Below are 22,486 nucleotides of genomic sequence, written 5' to 3' on the forward strand. Positions count from 1 at the left end.
ACAGCAATCCCCCTCGCCTCGCATCTCTAAGTTTGTGTGAAGGTCCTTGCAGCTCTTGGACACGAGAAGACTTATCATGTCAAACATAAGGTCGCTAAAACTGTGAGGTACCTACCCAGTCGCTAAAACAGTTCCCTCATAAACTCATGCTGTCTATGACTGATGACTACATTGTCTTTCAGGTGTTTTTCAGTAACTCCTAGAATAATTTTCTCCATAGTTTTAGCTGGCACTGAGGCGAGAGTGACAGGCCTGTAATTACCATGTTGTGGGCACTGTCTTGGGCCCCCTGCTCTTGGTGGCCTTACTTGTGAAGGGGGAATGGACCAGGTGACCTCCAGATGTCCCTTCCAACTTCAGCTGGCCTGTGGCTCTTTTTTTTTTGGAAAATGCTTCCCAATTGTGTGGCAGCAGTGCACTTAGTACCCTATGTCCACGTTCCCCCACAAAGTGCTGCACAGGCAGTCATGGACAGATTGTTTGTTAACACGAGCAATTTGTTGGCATCTTCATAGGCAGAAGCTCCTGGAGAGAACGGAGTCCCTCAAGAGTCTGGGTGGTCACTGCCTGGCTGCTAGCAGCTGTCTCTGTTGCAAGCCTCCACACAACATCTTCCTAAGCTGTCCGGAACCCCAAATATGGTTTGGCTGCAGAGAAACTGTTCAAGAGCAATTCCCACTGCCTGTTGAGCAGTGTATTCTGTGTGTCTGATGTGCTCAGTCCTGAGGCACCAGCACCCAGGGGATGTCTGGGACAGGCAGATTCTTTGGCTTGACCCTTGGCAGGCACATTGAGACCCATCAGCGGACCTCAATAAACACAATTCTGGGAGTTTTTCAATAACTCCCAGAATAAAACAAAACAAAACAAAACAAAACAACAAACAAACAAACAAACAAATAAAAAATCCATAGTTTTACCTGGCACTGAAGTGAGACTGACTAGAGGGAATAGCCTCAAGTTGTGCCAGGGGAGGTTCAGGTTGGAAGTGAGGAGACATTTCTTCTCAGAAAGAGCAGTCAGGCATTGGAACGGGTTGCCCAGGGAGGTGGTGGCGTCACCGTCCCTGGGGGTGTTCAAGGAAAGGTTGGACGTGGTGCTTAGGGACAAGGTTTAGTGGGTGACATTGGTGGCAGGGTGATGGTTGGACCAGATGATCTTGCAGGTCTTTTCCAACCTTATTGTTTCTAGGATGTATTCTAGAAAAGGAGGCAGCAGAATTAACAGCATTTTTTCTTCACAGAAGAGTAGAGAATTAATGCCTGAACATGAAAGCTCATTCATACAAGCATCAAATTTAATTATTCATTTAAAGTTTATTTATTAAGATGTTTTTAATAAAATTACAATCAAATAATGCCTAATCATTTGTACATAACAAAGTGTGACAGAGATAGGAGAAAGGAAAGCACATGCAGCCTGTCACATCACACACTGATTCAATTATCCTCAAGCTTTGAAAAACAAGAAATAAAGAGACAGTCGTTGCCCCTTCCTGGTAAATTCAAGAGTACAAATTAATTCCACAGAGAAAGAAAATTCAAAGTTAATGATCAAGTGTAACTTTATGACCTATATTATATAAAGGACAGCTCCCTGCATATGCTCTCCTGGTAGTGTTGTGCTGGAAAACCTACTGGGCAATAGCTAACACTTCAAACCTGACAATGACTTCCATTCTTGTGGATTAATGTAGACCTCCAATGTTAGTGAGGTCTGATTTTATATGCACGTGTAGCATATGCACATACACCCTCCCATCCACAGAGCATATAGAGCTATACAGGTGGATGTATCCACACACACAGTTTCAAAAATATAATTCTGTTGTACCTGTAATACATAAAACTCAGTTATTTAGCTTTTATTGCTAGACTGATTTCAAAACCAGTCTAGCTATAGTTCCTGTGGCCTTTGCAACTTTAATAGCCTAATTAATAAATTTCAAGTTTCAGGCTGTCAAATCACTAATTACTTGAGTTGCAGGTGAAAAGTAGTTTGGTATGTACAGGAAGTAATGATGCTGACACTCAATTTTTATAGACAGAAAAGTAAGAATGATTTGCATCCTTGCAACAAGGTGGGAGTCTTACAAGCTTTTTCTCATTCCCAAGATCATGAATACCTTTTCACCTGGGATTTTTGTTCTTGTTGTTGTTGTTGTTAAAGGACTGCAGCCTATTTACTCCTCTGGAGTGGAGTTGGTTTGAAGAGAAACTGCAAATGACCTCAACTGATCTCTCAGCACTTCCATAAAGGCTGGAAATGAATTCACAGTACCATACACTGCATGGTGATGGAGAGATGGAGGAAGGAGCTGATGCCCCAAGGTTAGCCTATTAGCCTCTTTGCTGGTCTTGCCCACTACTTGACTGACAGGCCCATTTTTTTGAGTAACTTGTCATCCTCTACAGTTTGGTGTATTTCTCAGGTTCTAACAACTTGGGACAGCTGTGTAGCTTATCTGTGGGAAAGCTTCCTAAGAGTTAAGGAGTTATCTCCTATGAGATGCAACAAAGGTTTTTCACTATTCTTTGTGAAAAACAATAGTTAGCTTATGAATATTTCAAAAACACAACTGAAAAATTAGGAAACCATTATTTGCATTTGGGAGCCTGAAAAGCAGATGCCTTCTTGAGTATCCAACTCTATAGATTCAGAGAAGGCTAAATAAACATATTTTAATTATTTAAAATATATTTACAAATAGAGATGGTATCTAAATTTGTTTTTTATGGCCAGTAACGTAGGATTTTTCCAAGAGGAGATTCACCGGGTACTTAATCTACATCTCACACAAAGAACTCTAATTTCTGGCTATGCAGGCCACCCAGCACACAATACAGTGTCCACGTCATATGTATAAAGGTATGTGCATATACTACTATTACATAAAATCTCATCCATCCTTAGCTTAAATAAAATGGGGATTCTACTTTGTTAGGACAAGAGGGAACCAACTAGAAAGGTCTCTTTAAAAATGAATGGTAGACCTCCAAAACAGCTTTGCAGTTCAAGCTATCAGAGTATTTCCCAGAGAGATGGATGAACAGGCAGAGAGAAGATGAGAAAGTCAATATCAGCCATTATTCACATATCTTTGCCCTACAGTCTGTGGTTCTGCTATTCCTATATTTATCACAATAAAATTAGTTGTGAGGAAGTGAGTTCATGACCGTCACACACATTTGCTGATAGGGGCATACCTTGCCCATACACATCTGCACGTGTGCTACACAAAAATATTTCATGGTAATAATTGTGGCAGAAACTGCAGGGCTGCAAGCACCACTTCATTTTTGTCATTCACATTTGAACGTTTCACCAGCTGGTAAGTTGCTATCTCCTACTGGGCTTATTCTAACTTAGGAAGCCTGTAGCCCACCTACCATCTTCAATCAACTGTCTGTCTTCAATGAGCAAAGACAGTGAGTTATTTCCTTCTTTTTCTTTCATAACATGCCAGAGATGTTTTGGTTTACACCCCTGGTACTTCAAAATCATGACACTATCATCCACAGAAAAGCTGTTTTACTGTAGGCAAATCTTGACGTTTTCTTGGCTTTGTGGTTACAATTATTCTGTGCACTAAATTTTGCAGAATGGACTTACAGTTACCAAAGGAACTTTCTTTATCAGGAAAAAGGCTATAAATGGCATCAATACCATTTTTCAAGTTTTAATATTTCAAGAAAAATGCTTGTAGCATATAAACAGTATATGATGATGCAATGTGAGAATTATATTGGCTCATCCATAGGATATCTGACCTCATTCCATCCTGATTTACCAAGTACAAATAATGTGGTTTCCCCAAGCTGTTGCCAATAAGCTTTGCTGTACCCCACCATATGCTGCCTGTGATACATATACATCAGTCGAGCTGGTTTCAAGGGACCATCAGCAGGACCAGTGGCCTTGGTCCTTTGGGACCAGGAACATTGTGGTCCACTGCCATTGGATTTGGACAGGCAAATACTTCCCTAGCAAATACTTCTGTGGCCCCTCCAGGCACCACTGCACTGCACTGCCTGCCTCTGTAGCAAAGCTACCCCTGAAACCAGGTTGGCAGCAAGGAATGTCCACCCTCTCCTCAGCCCCTAGCTGTGCAGGCCAGTGTATTAGCAAAGCCCATCTCAGTCCTTGATGGGCAAATGAAGCAAGAGCTACTGGATGCGAGCAGGAGCTTCTTGACTTGCAGCAGCTGTATATGCCCTGAAGTACTGGTCAGGAGCCTCAGCACCACTTCTGGACACCCCACCAACGACACCTGTGTTTTTCCCTGGGGTGAGGAACCTGTGACCATCACACCGGGGTCAGTGTTGCTGCCATAAAATATGCAAACGAAACCATGTACTGCTGCAGGTGCTGTAGGCAAGGAAAAGGCAAGGGGATAATGGCACACACATGGAAAAGTCATCAGCACTTCATCAGCCTCAGCCCAGAGCCCTCACATGCTTAGCCAGAGCTCACGTAGGATGTATTTTGAGGTGCAGAAGGCATGACTCTACATTGCTACATCTCTTACCTTGTTTGGGAAGGAAAACTTGCTTTGTTCTGCCTTCCCTGGTGTGTGAATAGCTGATAATGGTGGAGGCCAAGAATGGGTCATCTCCTGAAAAACAATATTGTACAGCAGACTGTATTTAGAAAGTCAATGGAATAGGAGACAATAACAGTATATCAGTAGCACAAATGTCTGGGTAGTGGAGTACATAAGTTACTGTAGCTTCTAGGAAATGCCCAGTTTACATATAATCTAGACAATACGTGATCTACATTGATTTTTATCGCACATTCTTGAGAGAAGTTCTTAAGTACCATTTCATTTTCATGAATAGCTAATGCATCTTAAGTGCAAGAAGTTTGATTTTTCTGACAATCAGCAACCACATTTTTACCATGCAATGTGTTCTGTCTGGTGAGACTAACAGAATAATTTTATTTTTATTTTTTGTAGTATGGGAACAGAAATCTCAGTTTGTGACCAAGCAATGAAGTACATCCTATTGACTAATAAAGTAGATTTCACAGGCAAGATCAGAATGATAAACGTTTAACTTTCTGAACTTGCCCAATGGTTAATTCCTAAAATTGCCTTTTTCATATTGAAGGAATTGAATAAGCTCCTAGCTGCCACTTGTTTGTGCCTTACAGGTGACAGTTGTGCAGCAAACCCTAAATACGGTGTGCTGCACTTCACCTTTGCCTCCTCCCTGTTATTTTACTTATTTTTATTTTTTAAAGACATTTTTAATAGCTAAGAGATGCATGTAGCTCAAATTGACTTGTATGCAGTCATTTCTGACCCAGCTTCAGGTAGCAGGTAGACACACCTTCAATGCCATTACCAGTCAAGGAAGAATGAGTTGGTCTCCAAAGCAAGTCTGCTTTTAGGAAGGCGGGGGCTAATGGATCTGAGTTAAACACTTCAGATAAGAGATGCTTTGTTAAGAGAGAGGCTTCATATTCTTCTCTAGTGTAGGCTGTTATAAGATGGATGTGGTTTTTGACGTGTTCAGCAGCAACAGCTATAATATATGGTGCACAGTAGCTTAACAGAAGTTATATGAGAAGAAATGCAGAGGATGACAGTCCTGAAGAGCCAACACATACGTTTCAAGAGCTGAAGAGGAAATAACATCCTGCCTAAGCATGGGACTCACTGACACTATCAAGAGTTTGCCTGACAGATGCTTTGTGGGTTTTTGATACTATTAGCTGACTCTGGAATTGATTCTCAGTGATATTCCAAAGAGATGTGCCGAGATCTACAATCACTCCCAGAATAATACTGGAGTTATATTTCCATGACTCATTTCTTTTTAAAGAGAAAAGAAATTGTTCTAGCTTGAAAGAAGGTGTGGGTGAATCTCTTGCCCATCCTTCACGAGTGCTGATGGAAGTGCTTCCTGACCCTGCATGGACTGAGATGGGGCATTTTTACATAAAAGAAAGTCTCTGGCTCTTCTGCCAATGAACAGATCAGCCCTTTCAACATAGTTTATTAGTAATAAATGCCACCTTTAAAGCGTTCTTGATAAACAGTTTATTTCCTAATAAAAACTACATTCTTTTATTTTATTTGAGGCTAAACAGTTACATGATTTATTATACTTCTGTAATCTACGTGGGTGCCTGTAATCAGCACATCATGTGGTTTGCAGTTTCAGTATCAGAATTGCTTTGCTTTTCAGTTCTTTGAGGCAGATTGTTCATCTTATGACTCGCTTATCTGATAAGTGCCAGCAATTGCACTATATAGTAAGTTTTAATATACAGTAAGTTCTTTAAACACAGGCAAGCAAAAACACAGGCTACTAAAAACAGAGGCAAGCAGTTTGACATTTGGAAGGGAGCAGTCCTACAGCTGCAAGTACCTGGCATAGGTGCTAATATTTACAAAAGATGAATGAATTACATACTGAGAAATATTCCAACTGAAAGAGTTTATGACAGCAAATTGTTGGAAAGCAGAGTTGCAATGGGGACTTTTAATGCTGTGATCTAAAAATGGATCAGTTCCTCATCTTCTTTCCTCTGTTTTTCTTTTACATGACCATTTGCTTACTTTCTAGAAAATCAAATATTGTGCATACAGAGGAAAGGTGCTTCCACCTGTAAAACTCCATTCCCAAAGTGTTTTTCCCTACAAGCTGATGTTCTGAGTCCCAAAGCTTGCATAGGAAAGAATTATGTAGCCCTTTCTTTTGAAGGGCAATGCTCGGACAACTGAAGAATTGGGCCAGACAGCCTGGGAGCTTCTGGTGGTTTTGACCTAAAGTCATCGTACTTGTGAAATACACTGCTGAGTACTTATGATTTCCATTTGCCTAAGCAGCAATTCCTCCATGTTATACAGTGGCTGACCCCCCACTGTCACCTTCATGGAAACATCTTCTGAGAAGTCTGCTATAGGCTGTGCAGAAACCAATCTGTTAGCAGGAGCAGAGCTCTTCCCTCCCTCCTTGCCTGCCCAAGTCTGACAATGATACCTTCATCCATGGAAAGGACTAGAGGGCTGATTAAAAATAAGGGTGACCTTTTTTTTTTTGACATATCAAAATCTTTCATTTCTTCTTTTCCCCAAGATTATTTCTCATCCACACTTCAATGAAAAATGGCCTTAATCGTCCTTTTTTTTTTTTTTTTTCATTTAGCTTCTCTTCTCCTCCCTTTGTACTTTGAGTTGTCGTATATAATAAAGTTTTCTACATAATTTAAATTTGATGTAACCTTTTCTGACACACAGATTTAGTAATATCATTGATATTTACCTTGGTTAATAATTGCTATTATAATGAATATCTGAATGTGATTTTACCAGAATAATATTTTGAATTGTGATCCTACCATCTATTTATTGCTACCATCTGAAATTCAGACAACTTAGAAATTAAATCAAATTAGAAAACAAAAACTAAAATATAAACAGAAAACATAATATATAAAAAAACTGAAAACTATGGGTTGTCAACTTTGAGCAGTGGTAAGCTTTAAATGCAGTAAAATATTTTTTAAAGAGAGAAGCATTAAGCTATGGGCACAGTCTCCTTCTGACTGTCAAGAAGAGAATCTCAAAAAACAGAAGGAAGGATTTAGGTGTCCAGAAAGGTCAACGGCAACCAGAAACATGTATAGAATATGTCCCTATGCACCAACTCTTGGGATTTTAGGCTCTCTCTGAAGATATTTGACACAGATTAAAAGCACTAGTGGTGGCATATTATTATGTAAAGATTTTTTTTTAGTGCATGGTGTGAAATGCTTGAAAATGTAAGCCTGAAAGGCAACTGTCTAACTAACTAAATAAAAAGGATTCAACTTGGAATTCAAAAGGATTGTGAGAATAATATTTCACGCACAGCTTCTCTTTTCTGGTCAGCTAACTTGTCTGTCTTTGGTGTTAGGGATTGGCAGTATTGGCATAAAATACCCACTGGACTGAAACCAGCATTTCAAAGCTACTGATGAACAGCACTAACAATGTAAATGTTCTTAAGATCCTCTGCACCTTCAAACTGATGTTAAGAGTAATGATTGGTGCAAATGATTTTTGAAATCAGAAAGAGAAATAATCCTGGGATGTTTTAAACATAAATAGGACAAAAAATATTTCTGAGATATCTTGAACCAGGTAATGTTCCAGGCATTACAAGGTAAGGGTCTGATCTTAAACCAATTTAGATCTTTCTCCCATCTTGATTGTACTGACCTTAGAGTCCTGAACAATGTTAACAATGTTTTTAACTAAAAGAAACACTGAGACGCCATTTGGGGTCCCAAAGTGTGGAAAACAGATTTCTAGTCTGAAGAATAAAGCCCTGACCAGACTGCTTAGAAATGGATGTGGAGAAGCATGCGTGCCCATCTGCAGGACATGTTATCTGAGATGACGGTGACAACCCTCCTCCTCCTGCAGCCAGATGTACCAGACCAAAGGGCAGCTCAGATGGTCTGGGATGGGGAGGACCAGCAGAGGTTGCATGTGCAGGGACAAGGTGGGCAAGGGGACAGCAGAGGAGACATCTATGGGAAGGGACGTCCAAATTGCAACAGGCCACTCAGTAGAGGTCTCAGTAGACCTCTGATTTCCCCCATTTTTATTAACACATGCTTCTCCCTGTAAGGGTTACAGTGATGCTGTTTCCGGCTGACATCTTTGTGGTGGTGGCAACGGCACGTTTCATCCACATGCACATTGTAATTCTGCGACTGTGTTCTTCTCTGCCCGTCGTAAATCAGTTTTCAGCAGTTATACGTAAATGTCCAGCTCTACAAGTTAAAAATGTCTAAACCTAGTTAATCTTAGTCAGCATACAAACTATGCTTTTCTTCTCACTGAAAGGAAAACCTTCAGATAAAGAAATCTATAGTACTGTGTATCCTTGCTCCAAATGTTTCTGCAGCAACAATTAAGTAATGAGACATTTCCTGTGGATTAATGTCAGCTTTGTGGTGTTTTGTTTGGGGCTTTTAACCCTAGCTTGTAGGTAATTTTTCAGGAAAAGTACCATGCAGAGGTAAATAATAGTATTTACTCCAAACTCAAGGCAATGCTGTTTATCTAGTGCTATCAATCTTGCTGTGTGGTGTATGATTCTAGGAATGGGTGAACTGATTCAGAAAAATTGTAATTAAAAACAAGCCATGAATTCAGTCTCATCTAAATTTAAATTCTTGCCACATGTATTACCTTGTTCATTCGCTGCCACAACTCGAACGTATCATTGGCCCATTAAGAAAATTGACTGTTTAATCCTCCTCTTTGCTGGTGCTCACCTAGCCAATTCTTGATTCATAATATTTTGTCTCTCACAGAGGGTGATTTAAGAAATTTTTGTAGCATCTCATAAAGGACCCTGTCAAATACCTTTTGAAAATTATCTTAGCTGGCTCAACTTCGTACACAGCTCTACTGACATGTCACAGGAATTATAGGGGATTGGTGAGACACAATTTTCCTTTGCAAATACTCTGCTGGACAGCACACAGGGACCACAGAGGGGCTCTCTTTATAGTCACCTATACTGAAATGCAGCTTTTAGGTAGGCATTGGATATATTTTTTCAGCTGGAAGTAGAGGCAACACAAAACTAACACAGAGCTTTCCAAGACCCCTTAGCAAGTGACCAGAGAACTCCGTTTGAAAACCTCTAATCCAGTTACTCTCCTCTCTTCATAGAACAGATTTTTATTTTTATTTTGAAACACAGGAGACTCTCTCTTTAAGTGTTGTCAGCTGGCAAAGATCCCTTTCAATTCAGTGAAGCTCCACTGCCACTAGTTGACAATATGGCTATGATTTTAGTGTCAAACATCCAAAGCAAAGTGTCTGACAATGAAACTTTTGGATACTATGTTGAAGCTGACAGCATTTCACTATGATAAGGTTCTCATGATATGAAGAATCAAATCTTCATTTTTTAAAATTGATTCCTCTAGTGTCTGTTATTGCTTTTCTCACCCAAGCCTCAAATATACATCTGTAAAATAGCAAGATAAAGCTGTTTTCTCTTGTTTCTTTAAGGTGTCACTTTTCCAAACTACACCTACACTTCTTTTTTCTTCTTCTTCATAAATTTTCTATTTTCCATTGAGCACTTGATCATTTTCTTCTTTTCATTTGAACATCTTTTATTTTGTCATTATCCTTTTGGCAACGTGTTATTCAGAACTACCATGACCCAACAAAATATCTTGCCATTTTTCATCTTCTGTTGTTCAATGTATTACTTCATTTCCATCCACTTATTTAGGCAGGTTTTGATTTATAGTTAATATTTACATCATGTATGATGTCAAATGCTTTCTAAACTTGAGATAAATGATAAACATGGTTTTGCACGCACACTAACTGGAAGATGACACAAAGGAACCACTATGAGCTCTCTGTGATGGAGCAAGAAATAGTCTTAAGGATACCATTTGTGCTAAGCTGGGTGCTGGTTCAGCACCAAGTCACAGCCAGCAGTTCTGTTTCCCTTATTCCTGCTCAAATGATTTCTAGAAGTCTTTTTTTTTTTTTTTTTTTTTTTTCATGGCAATCTGCTGTAAAACATGCTACCATATTTCCCCTTTGCCTCCAGTCCCAAGACCCTTCCAAGGCCCTATTGCTTTCTATGATATGATTTTATTTCAACGGGCTTCATCAGAATAACATTCAAAGATATATGACAATCTGGGAGAGTGTTTGTCAAGGAATTTTTTGTCTTAAGTAAAGAAAGAAAAGCAATTGTGTAGCTTGTGACAGAGTCTTTTGTGCTGTGCTTAGTTCTTCAGACCCACACAGGTGGACAGGTGGACATCACCTTAATTGATTAATGGAAACAGGACTCCATCTGTGTGTGTGCATGTGTATGTGCATCTTAGGGAGAAAGCAAGAAAGCAAGAGAAGGAGAAAGAGAGAGAGAAAGAGAGAAAGAGAGAAAGAGAGAAAGAGAGAAAGAGAGAAAGAGAGAAAGAAATTTGGCCCTTGGAAAGGGAGAAGGTCAGAGATTTTGCAGACTGCAGCATTAAATAATGTGTTCAGCATTAAATCTCCAGATGTTTGGTATCTGCAGAACTAAACCACTCCAAATCATGAACATTTGTAACGTGATCTGTGGATCAAATCACTCTATAGCAAATCACAAATGCCAATGCAATAAATTTATGTTTGGAATATATCTCTGCAAATAACCTGCAACATTTAGTCAAGGTTCAACAATCTAGGACAGATAAACTTGAAAAAATTCTACATCCACTTACCAAACTGACTTACTTAGTTCCTTCAATGTGTGATTATAATTCTTTAACAAGGAGTCTTGCATATTGTTATTCATTTATGGGGTCCAAATGAGCTTATCAGCTATGGATATCCAAGAGAATAACAGCTTAATCCTAAGAGCAAGTGTTAGCTAGGGCATAACCTGTGCCAAGCTCTCTCATACCAGAGTTAAAACCAGAAAGATTTCTTACCCCTATCATGAAAGAAAGAACATGTACCTCTACAGGTATATCATAGAACAGAATTTAGGGGTGTTCCATAAAAACTTTTAAATATGCTTCACTCAAATAAAAACATCAAAAAAAAAAAAAAAAAAAAGGAGACAAAACTGCCCTCTATGATCTTAGGTGGGAAGCTATGTTTTTAACTGAATGAACTGGGCCATATGATATGACAAACTGTCTGAAAACCAGCCTTGCCTGGGCAAGCTGAGATGATGTGGTTAATCAAGGTACAATCTTTATTAGTGCATTAACCTCCTGCACCCAAGGACTGTGGATTCTAATTCCTGAATTGCCATGCAAGACTGATGCAGCCAGTTTTCTGGTCTCAGTTGGCAGCAAGCTAACAGAAGTGGCTAATGAAGATGAATAGCTGCCTCTTGGGAGTGGGGGGAGGAGAAAGAGGAAAGGAAAAGACCTAGGATACTTCAAGGTCCAGATCTCTGCATGATTTCAAATAATAATGAAAAAGTGCACATAGTCAACATTTTCAGAGATCATAACAAGCATGTTAATTGTGCAGTCTGCTAACAAAGCAACGGTAGCAGCCTCAGGATTGCTCTGGAAATATTTCAAGAAATTAAAACAAAGGCTATCAGAAATAAAGACCAAGACACTGGTCAGGGTCTTACTCTGTATTTGATGGATGATTGTATTAACATGGACAAAGGAGCATACAAAAAATGCCAAAAGCTACAAAACAGACACATTTACTATGAAAAACATCTGTGGTTTGGAGAACACAAAATACCACCATGGTAAATATTTAGCAGTGCTGAAATATCTGACAAAAATATGCTGCTAAATGTAAGGATGTCATCAAAGAAAGATTTGTGTGTGGGGGGGGAAAAAACTACATTTCTGAAACTAGGCTTTTTTTTTTTTTTTTTTTTTTTTTTTCAGGATTCTTGTCCTATGTGATTCTGGAAGCTTTCTGATAGGTACTTTAATGGTACTGATTCATCCCCTGGACAGAAGGTCAAATAGTCACCAGATTGGCCAAAGCTGATCTTAGTTCCAGTCTTTTATACTTGTGAAGCCAGTTTAAGAGGACTGAGGTACCAGAAAGACTCACATCGTCCCTGGGAACCCCGAGGGCTCATACAAAGAGTGCTTTTATGCATCTACAGTGGATGCTCACCCGTGGGTATGAATCAATAACTTTAACTCAGCCAACTAATTGAATATTTCAAGCTTCACAAACTTATGGGTAGTATAGCAGTGCCTGTGTGCTCTGTGCACAGGTTATGTGCAGACATTACATGAAATAAATGTCTTGTGCCCTGTGTTGAGGTGTAAGGTGCTACCAGAACACCTTTCGGCTAACGGACCTGCGAAGCCACCAGCCTTAACAAGGTGAGGGAAAGCTTCTGTTTCCTGCTACTACAACAACCCCCTTGGTTAGGGTGAAAAGGTGATAGAGAGGGTAAAAAAAGACCACAGAAGGAAAGAAATCAGAATTAAAGTATTAGAACTTAAAGTGGTCTGAAATGTGGTTCTATGAAGCACAGCTCGGTAAGGTTTTGCCATTACAGTTTCTTATGACATTAGAAGAAATGTGCTAAATTTGCAGGTAAAAATTACAGCAGGCTGGGACCTCAGAGTACAGATCTGAGCACCAAGGCAGGTGCTCTTTTTCTCTTTTCCCTTCTGTAGCACAGAGAGTTTCTGCAAGGCAAAGTGGCCTGTAAATCCTGCCTGGACAACCTTACATGGATGTGGCTGACTGCAATTAGCAAACAATTTTGTTTATGACACTCTGACAACTTGGGGAATCTGTTCATATACAAGGCATTTATTCTGAATGAGATTAAGAAAACAGTGTAGCACTGCATGCTTCAGTGTATGTGAATTCAACCATCTGTTCTCAAGGCTGCCTGTGTACCTCCTAGATCTGAATTGACAGAAAAACGTTAAATCTTGATGATTCTTACTCTAGAAGGAGAACAGCGGCACAAAGTGGTGGCTGAAGCTGACAGAGACCAATTCAGCTAAGAGTACAGATATACAAAGAGCTGAGCATGGACAAACTCATTACTATGAATGAAGGATACCAGATATTCCTAGTAAAGTGGGACAGTGCACAGAGCACAGTCAATTGAAAGTAATCTTCCACTATTTTAGGGACATGGTTTAGTGGGTAATATTGGTGGTAGGGGGATGGTTGGACCAGATGATCTTGGAGGTCTTTTCCAACCTTTATGATTCTATGATTCTATGATACTATGATTCTATCTCATGCTTTGGCCCAAAGAGCTTGTTTAATCATTGTGTGTTTGAAAAAGGGAGAAGTAACGCAGTAGAACTTTGTGAGGCTGATGTTGGAATGGCCTGTTTCCTTTGTCAACATTTCTTCAAAAATGCTGGAAAGTGAGAGAAGGTGAAAAGAGGATCAAAAATGATGACAGAGATTTAGAGAGATCAGCCCCAGTAGAATAAGAGGTACTATGTTTTAAACTCATGAATATCTGCGGGGGGTGTGTGTATGTAAACAAACACCTTTACTCTAACATGACTTTTAGAAAACTTATTTGCAGCCAAATGCTGCCTTCTTGTATCATAAACCAGCAGCTAGAAGGAGAAAAAGGCAAACTGATTTTAGGCAGAAAAGAACAACATCTCACGAGCTGGTGGTTCACTGCTGGGATACCGCTACAGAAATACCTGTCTTCATTCCTTGAAGCCTTCAGATCAAGAAAGGATGCTTTTCTGAATGATATGCTCCAGCCAAATACAAGGTAATAGGCTTAAAACAGGGGAGAATGACTGCAGTTATCTGGATTGTTACACAGGTCAGAACACTAGTCAGACTGGGTGATAAAATGCAACGTTCAGACTCACACGTAAAATGTACCTAAAGTTGGATTCATGTTCTTTGTTTTGGAGCTTTTTTTCAGTCCATCAAAACCCTTAACATTTATGTTACACCATCTTGTAGGTCACCTCTCTACCTCCAGTGCTACCATATTTCTGTATCTTGGCCATCATCAGGATCAGGCTCAAGAATGCATAAGGCCCCTCTTTCCTCCCTTCCCTATGTTTCCTAGAAACATGTATACTCCACATGACCTTCTAATACCTTCACATTAAAAATGCATTGGTGTTCTAGAAAGGTCAGCTGTGATCACGTAAAATGTTTTCTTTAATTATATAGATAGCCCAATTTTAGGTTTTCCAGTTTTAATGGTGGCAAACAGGTTACTAGGCTGGTTACATTTATGTCACCTTTTTCTTCTAAAAAGTCACATTTGGATTTTGTCTCAGCCTGGGAGAGTGGTTGGGGTGCGGACAGCAGAGGAAAGCTGTGGTGCTCCTCATTAGGTACTCATCTTCACTCCCTGGGGATGGGACCGGGCCATGCAGAACAGCATTCCAGCAGGTCCACTTAGGCCACCAGCTGGCTCTTTGACTCCTGTCATCTTCAGTAATGCACATGCCCTCCTTCCCCTGATAGGTGTAGAGGAAATACTTGGGTCTATGTACTCCCAACTTCTTACCTCAGGGCCTGGAGAATGAGCCCTGGCAAGAAGTGGGGGTCAGGTGCAAATATTGTCCTCCTCCCCCCAGGGCTCACTGGGGAAACAACCCAAACTCTCTCCAGAGAATCTGCCATCGATGCAGGAATGATACAAAACCACTTTAGGTGACAAGGTGGCGGAGTGGGGCTTCATGCTAGAGCCAGAGACTGCTGGGTCTGCTCCAAGGTTCACCATGAGGTAAAAGGCTGGCCAGAGCCTGCTGCATTTGGGGAACTGAGTAGTAGTATGTGAGAAGTAGTCCAGTTCCTATAGGTATATGCAGATGTAGGTTATAATCTCTGTGATAAGCAGAGTCTTACAGCATGTGCATGGCACAGTGCATACTTACGCTACGATTTTGTTCAGAAGTTACGAGGAGTAGCAGTTTTCACTGACTTTAATAGCACATGTGAGCAGAGATTTGGAGAACCAGGGTAGTCCCTCTTAGATAAATTACTAGATAACTTTGGAACTTAATCTGCAGTGAAAATGAAATTTTAAATCTTTCACAGTACAATGGTAGAGGTTCTCTTGGAAATGATAAAACATGTAGTTGAACCTCCTCAAAACAACCATAAGACTGCACCTTCAACTGTTGAATTTAGCAACCCGTGAATTGACAGAAACGTTTGTGGACAAGAATATCTGACAGCATTTTAGAGAGGTGAAGTGATTTCTTTTTCTTTTTGACATCTTCCAGTGCCGATGTTTGAATGATTTGATTGAAAATGTGTCTCAAAACCAAAATGAGATAAAAGGAAGAAAAGATGCACCAGAGGACTGCTCAGAATAGCTGAGGATTTTAGTAGAGAAGTCCCACTGGATGCACTCTCTATCTGAAGTCCCTGAAGTCCTTCTGAGACCCCATCCATGCACACTGTGAACATTGGCCTGTACAGACTACATGCAACAGCGGAGGAGGTTTCATTGTTCAGAGCAGAGGCAGAATTAAAATCTGGGAAGTGTTAAGACGCTTGTCCTACTGCTATGTTCCAGTCTTTGTTTGCCTTAATGAGGCACGGACAGATAATCCAGGACTTTTGCGTGGCAGTAAAGGGTTTGGTGAGCAGGCCGCACTGGCATCCTGTTGTCATCATTTTTATCCATTTCTCAGAGTCAAAGCCACCAATCAGCAGACACAAACAGACTGTTTTTCAAATTAATCTGTGGGTTGTTTTGCATGCTTAGGAGAGAGATCCTGTGAAGGGGCCAAACGGAGGATGGGCACCCAGGGCACTGCCCCTGCTTGCAGAGCTGGCACAACCACTGTTGGTGCGATTCAGGGGCTGCAGCTTCAGCCTTGGAACAGGGACCCAGATCTGGGCCCTGAAAAGACCAGCAAGGGGGAGGAGAATCCTTGAGGCCAGTCCACTGTTTCTATATTGTGAAATGTTAAGTTTGCCAGTAGCATGGTGCTTCTGGAAGCCCTTGCAAGGACGTTTCCCCCCTCCCGGGCTGACACTGCTCCCCATGGTGTTCTCAGGAGCATAGATCAGCACTTGTCACTGCTCCCTGCTCTGCGGAGTGGCCTTTGGGAAGCTCGCTGCCAGCAAGGAGGGCCCATTTGTTTGCTCCAGTTGTCCCTAGGCGATCTGGCATTTCTTGTTAAAACTGATTGTGAATTGTGGTTCTCTTGAGCTGCAAAATATGCCCATGGACCAGTGAAGGAGACCTTTCTTTAACTGTGCAATTCACTCTTATCTACTATTAGTGGTTCTTCAAAGCTATCATTGTCTCAAGTTCTGTCTGCTTTAAGCCCTGAAACAATAATAGTTAGTGCTTATTGTACACACTGTCTTTCATTTGCAAGGTATTCTACAAACTTGAATTAAGCATCGCAGCACCCTTGTAATCTCTGTAAGTACTATGCTACCATTATGAGGTAAAACACATAAAAATGGAATTAAGGTTGAAACACTCTTCAGTCAGAAAATCCCCTAAGAGAATCTTGTCATTTCCCTATCTTGGCACAAGAGGTATTGAGGGTAACAATGCCATTCTGCAACTCCACTTGGAAAAAGTAAGAGAAGGTATGATATATACCAAATATACTCTGCTCCCAAAGCACATGTTCCATTACACCCTTTGTTTCATTAAGACTCAGAGTAACACTACCACCTTATTCATTATCATAGACATTGTCTGCATAAGCAGTTCACAACTATTTAAAAAAAAAAAACAATGGTTTTAAACGTCTTTTACAGTGTTACAGTGTTACAGACCGCATGATTTTTTTTTATTTTTTTTTTAACTGAAGCCAAATGAACTTAATTTACCTGAATTGTTTAAAACCAAATCAGATAAATTATTTTGAATGGAAACAACAACAACAACAAAAACACAACCAACTCCAAACCCAAAAATATCTTTGAAACAGTTTATAAGTAGTCTGGTTATGAAATGAGTAAACTTGATTAGATGAATGACTCGTATCCACAGAAAGCCTTAATAATCTACTGTATTGTGCTGCCTCACCATTTCTAGATATTTGCTGGTAATGTTGTATGAGAATCGCAGTACGAAGACAGCTTGGTTTTACAGCTAGGATGTTATGAAAAATGACACTAACAAAAGTTTTTACAACTCTCTAAAACATTCCTAAAGATGTTTGCCAGCAAACAGTAGGTGATTATGAAATTATGGGCTGTGTCATGACAGAGGCATGAAAGGAAGTAAAATGGTTACAAATGATTGTTTATTTTTGAGCTCTTAACTACACATGATTTACTTGTTCACTTTACAGAAAAATTAACATTCTTCTGCTGTCATGTGAAAGAAAATGAGAATGTATGTATGTTCTTTTTTCACCTCATAAAAAATATGTGGAAAAATTAAAGTAATACATAAAGAAAAAGGAAACAGGACACACCATTATCACATTTTAATTACTACTGATTGTTTAAAGAGCAAGAAATTAGGATGAGAAGCCTTAGCAGTGGAAATGTAAAATCTTAAAAGCCATAAAGGGTTGTTTTGTAGCAGCAAGTATTAACTTTTGATTTCTCTTCAGGAGAACCGTCAAACTGCTGTTCACTGGAATAAGAAGATTCACGTTATGCCTAGGTATCAATTAATTTCCACTTAAGTCTTAAATAAGTCTCCTACCCAGAGAAAGATTTTACCACTGCTGATTAAAGGTGGTTCTTTAGATCACTTTTTTTTTTCACTTTGGAAAAGTTTCTTAGTAAGACACAGCAGCATATGTATCTTTCAAAGCTTTACTGTATGTAGAATCCCATCAAAAGAAATATCACAACACAGAGCTTTTCTCCTTCGAGCAATAAAAGTGTAAATAAGGAACACCCTCCACATGAAATAAAGAGAGTTAGAGATTACTTCAATGGTAAAAGAGTACTGTAATCAGAACATTTCATGCTTTTTGTGTGAGAAAAAGGGGATCCTGGAATTATGCCAGGAGGCTTAAAATAATTTGCATGGGCAAGGCAATTGCATCCAACTGGTGTATGTTGAGAAGAGAAACAACAATTACCCGGAGATGACTCAGCTAATGTAACTCTGTGTACAGAATCTTAGGCATGAAAAACACCCTTGGTACAAACTCAGTCCTCCCCAGTGCTGAATCACATCAACCAAAAGGAACTGGTTACAGTCAGGCAAAGCAGAGTGGCCTGCCAGGGGGTTTGCAGAGATTATTCAGCAAACGGAAGCATTGATAATACTTGTGGACAAGGCAGGCAGAAGTTTTAAGCCAGAGCACGTTATAAAGTGAGATGAGAAAACATAAAAACTGTACTTTCAAATTAATCCTTTAATGCCAACTAGCAGTAAAGCTCTTAGTAGAGTCTCTTTGGTTTTATTGATAGGTTCAATGTGTTGAATCCCTATCCATATTTTAGCCCCAGTGCCTGGATTCGCATTGCCATTGGTTTCTGATGCTTAATCTCATTAGTACAGCTATTTGTATTGATATACCCAATAAGGCTGCTAATACTATCTTAGCTAAGTGTTATTTATTGTATCTGTATATACAACAATATTAACACAGTCAAGCATCAGCATTGGCACTTGAGGGCACCATTAAATTCACCCAGTGTTCAGTGAGAGATTTAATGATGGATTTAATGGCATTAAATAGGAAAAAATGCCCTTGGCCTTTATATTCTCATTTAAAAACATATAAAAGAGTAGTAATTCAGGCAGTTATACTTCTTTCAAAGATTTTCCTTTAAATCACACTTACCAATATGAGATCAGGTATACTCTGGCTGTTATTGTATCTTCACCAAAGACAGCAGCCCCTGACCTATCAGAATTACCAAACTGTTGGTAAATCCAGGTCAAGTTCCTGTGTCAAATATAGGTGAGTGTACTTCTGAAATGATGCAGGCAAAAGTTGGTGGAAAATTAGCAGCATGGTGTTTCCTGTGAGCTACATTACAGAGACCTCTGTGAGCATCAAAGGCAAGCAAAACCATGAAATACCTGCACATTAAATTTTTATGCTGAATTATTTCATGGAATTTTATTTATTTATTTATTTATTTATTTAGTGCAGTGATATTCTTACTGAGTCTTCCCATAGCTTGTGGTTGTATTTATCTTGATATCTTTCAGTCTCCAGATGTCTGTTACCAGAAGGACCTACCAATGTTCTCTAGCCCATCAAGCAGAGAATTTCACCTAAGGATGACAGGTGAATGGTTTTTTTCTGTCTCTGAAGCAATCACACCCTTCAGGTCCAAGGACCTAGGGCTCAGACCGAAACCTGAAACCTTCTTCATACTCTGCCCACCCCAGTCTGACCCCTTAGAATCAGTTTTAATCACCAAGGGGAAAGAAGAAAAATGTTGGAAGACAAAGATGTTCTCTATGTGAATCTTGGCAGAGGTTAGGGGATCACTTAGGCACCTGTAAGTTCTTCTTAAGATTGGAAACTCTGGGCCAGATGTGCATGCTCTCAGTGGCTTCCATACATAGGAATGAATTTATACCACAATGAAAAAGCAAGTGTTCAGTCATACAGTCATAGTTGTTGGTTTTTTTTTTTTTTTAATGTATTTTCAGTGTCTGTCATGAAAAAAGATTATGGCTGGGAACACAAACACTTATACTAGCAATATGAATACTGACAATTAAAAGATAACTGTAAAACCATCATATTTGAATTTGAAACCAAATTAAAAAAGTTTTTTTTCAACACTTGGCATTAAAGAGAATATGGATCAAATCAAAATTATACTTCCACACATATGGGTAATAACACTTAAAACTAGATCCTTAGTAGCAAATCATGCAAAGAAACATCAACAAAAAAAGCCCAAGTGACTGCTTATCAGGAAACATTCACATTTTACTTTGAAATTTCCCTGCTCATGAATAGTTCTATCAACACAGCTACTCAGGCATTTTGAATAAACTTGCCATATAGCATCTCACAAGATAATGTACCTAGTTTAAACCATGAGTTATGCAACTGAGACAAAGAAAGGGACAGGGCATTCTCATTTCTTCACGCATCCAGACACACTGGATTAATTATAGAACATTACATAAATGTATATGAATTTGATTCCACAGTGTTTTACAAAACAAGGCTAAAATACCACTGATGTTCAGCCACATCACCAGTGGGAAAAGCCATATAGGATACACAGTTCACAGCACAGCAGTAAGAGGGTGGAGACTGTGTTAAAGGAAATTTTATCCAAGGATGAGAAGAAATCCCATTTCTTATCAGACAAGGCCCCAGGTCTCGGATGTCATTTCAGAACATGGGTCATTGGATGTTACAGATACAGCTAACATCCTTATACCACAAAACACAGGCTTCTCAGTTTATCTGCTACAGAAAAATAAGCCAATACAGGAAAACAGATTCCTGTCCACGCCATTAGAGTGAGGACTCCTGCATTCATCTGCATGTCCTGATGATTTTGGTGCATGAGACCATGGGTATACACAAAGCTAAAGCAGAGTTTATGCCTCTGTAAATGTGGTGCTTATGTATTTTGCATTTTTTTTGAATAATAAGGAAGTAATTTTTAATTACTTTTTACAAAGTATGTTAAGTGGTAAAGTTTGTTGAGAAAGTACCAGTGTAGCTACCACAGAGCTGTCTTCTCTTGTAATTGACAAGGTGATTTTTTTTATTTTTTATAATCACTAACAGTATGCAATCCAGTATTAGGCATTCCTGAAATTGCTGTGTAACACTTCGGCATCTTCAGATGAGATACTTGTGATGAGTCTTTCAGAGGCTTTACTCATATCAGCTCAGAGACAGCTCCCGTTGAAGTCAGTGGAAATAAGATGCCCAGGAAAGGGAAAACTACTAGTAGCAGTAAGGATTTAAAAATGCTTGAGGAGGTAAAATCCCTTCCTGAAGCTGTCTGTTAAAATGATATACTTTTAAGAGATTGAAAAGATTCATCTAGAATTTACTCTGTTGGTTAAATAATACTTACGCAGGTTTTTGCATGCCGATTATGTATCAATTATTGTATAATTGCATCATTACTGTAATTAGATTAAACTACATAATTGGGATGTCTAATTACAGAATGAGGGGGAAAAAAAGGTAACTTTATGTTAATAGTAGTTCCTGAAGAGGGGCTGTCCACAAAGATTTTGCTCCAGGGACAAGTTTATTGTGCACGAGATACTGGTTTCCCCTACAGCAGCATCTGCTCTGGTCCCAGGTGCACAACCAGATGTGGGAGGAGAAATCTTACCCAAAGAGCAATGGAAGACAACTTTATCGGTCTCTGACTTACCAACTGGAATTGAGGTCTTGGAAAGGTAAGTGAGTAAACAACTTTAGGAAGCAGATCTCAGTACCTCATCAAATGGAGGAGAACGGGCTCCCCTTCCAGCTACGAATACATGCTGTCTGCAAATAATCTGATTTTGGGATGTGAAACTACCTTATAATCATGACCAGGAGTTGGTGATCATAGAATCATAGAAGGGCTTGGGTTGAAAGGGACCTTAAAGATCATCTAATTCCAACCCCCTGCAATGGCAGGGACACCTTCCACTAGACCAGGCTTCCCAAAGCCCCATCCAGCCTGACCTTGAACACTTCCAGGGATGGGGCATCCACAGCTTCTCTGGGCAACCTGTTCCAGGACCTCAGCACCCTCTGGGTGAAGAATTTCTTCCTAACGTCTAAGCCAACTCTTCCCTCTTTTAGTTTAAACGCATTCCCCCTTGCCCTATCACTATGTGCCCATGTGTAAAAAGTGGCTCTCCCTAAGTAATGATTAGTTACATTCTGGACCCACTCAGTGAAGTGCTCTACACACACAATGAAAGAGCATTTCCTGCCCCAAAGAGCTGGCAGCCCAAACATATGAGATGAAACTCAAGATGGATGCAGAGAAAGGAAACAATACACGGAAACTACGATTTAATTTTGATTAGCCGAACAGTCTTAATTTCAATAAGATTGTGTTAACGTATTTTGGTAGCCCAACTTCTACCAGGCATATTTGTGATTCTTCTTTATTTTTCCTAGA

The 22,486-nt window shown here is 39.6% G+C and overlaps 1 protein-coding gene across 3 annotated transcripts in view; it reads right to left on the reverse strand.

Moving 5' to 3' along the window:
- AFF3 (AF4/FMR2 family member 3) overlaps positions 1-22,486 on the reverse strand; it is a 329,942-nt gene that overhangs the window by 133,561 nt on the left and 173,895 nt on the right. For all 3 annotated transcript variants that reach the window (XR_005817547.1, XM_040548075.1, XM_040548810.1), the window contains exon 5: positions 4,529-4,615. Coding sequence is in view for 2 of the 3 variants with exons in the window: in XM_040548075.1 (XP_040404009.1) it covers positions 4,529-4,615 (87 nt within the window). In the remaining variant the exon portion in view is untranslated. The remainder of the gene's footprint in view (positions 1-4,528; positions 4,616-22,486) is intronic.

This window comes from Cygnus olor, chromosome 1, assembly GCF_009769625.2.
Source record: "Cygnus olor isolate bCygOlo1 chromosome 1, bCygOlo1.pri.v2, whole genome shotgun sequence".
In the NCBI taxonomy this organism is placed as follows: domain Eukaryota; kingdom Metazoa; phylum Chordata; class Aves; order Anseriformes; family Anatidae; genus Cygnus; species Cygnus olor.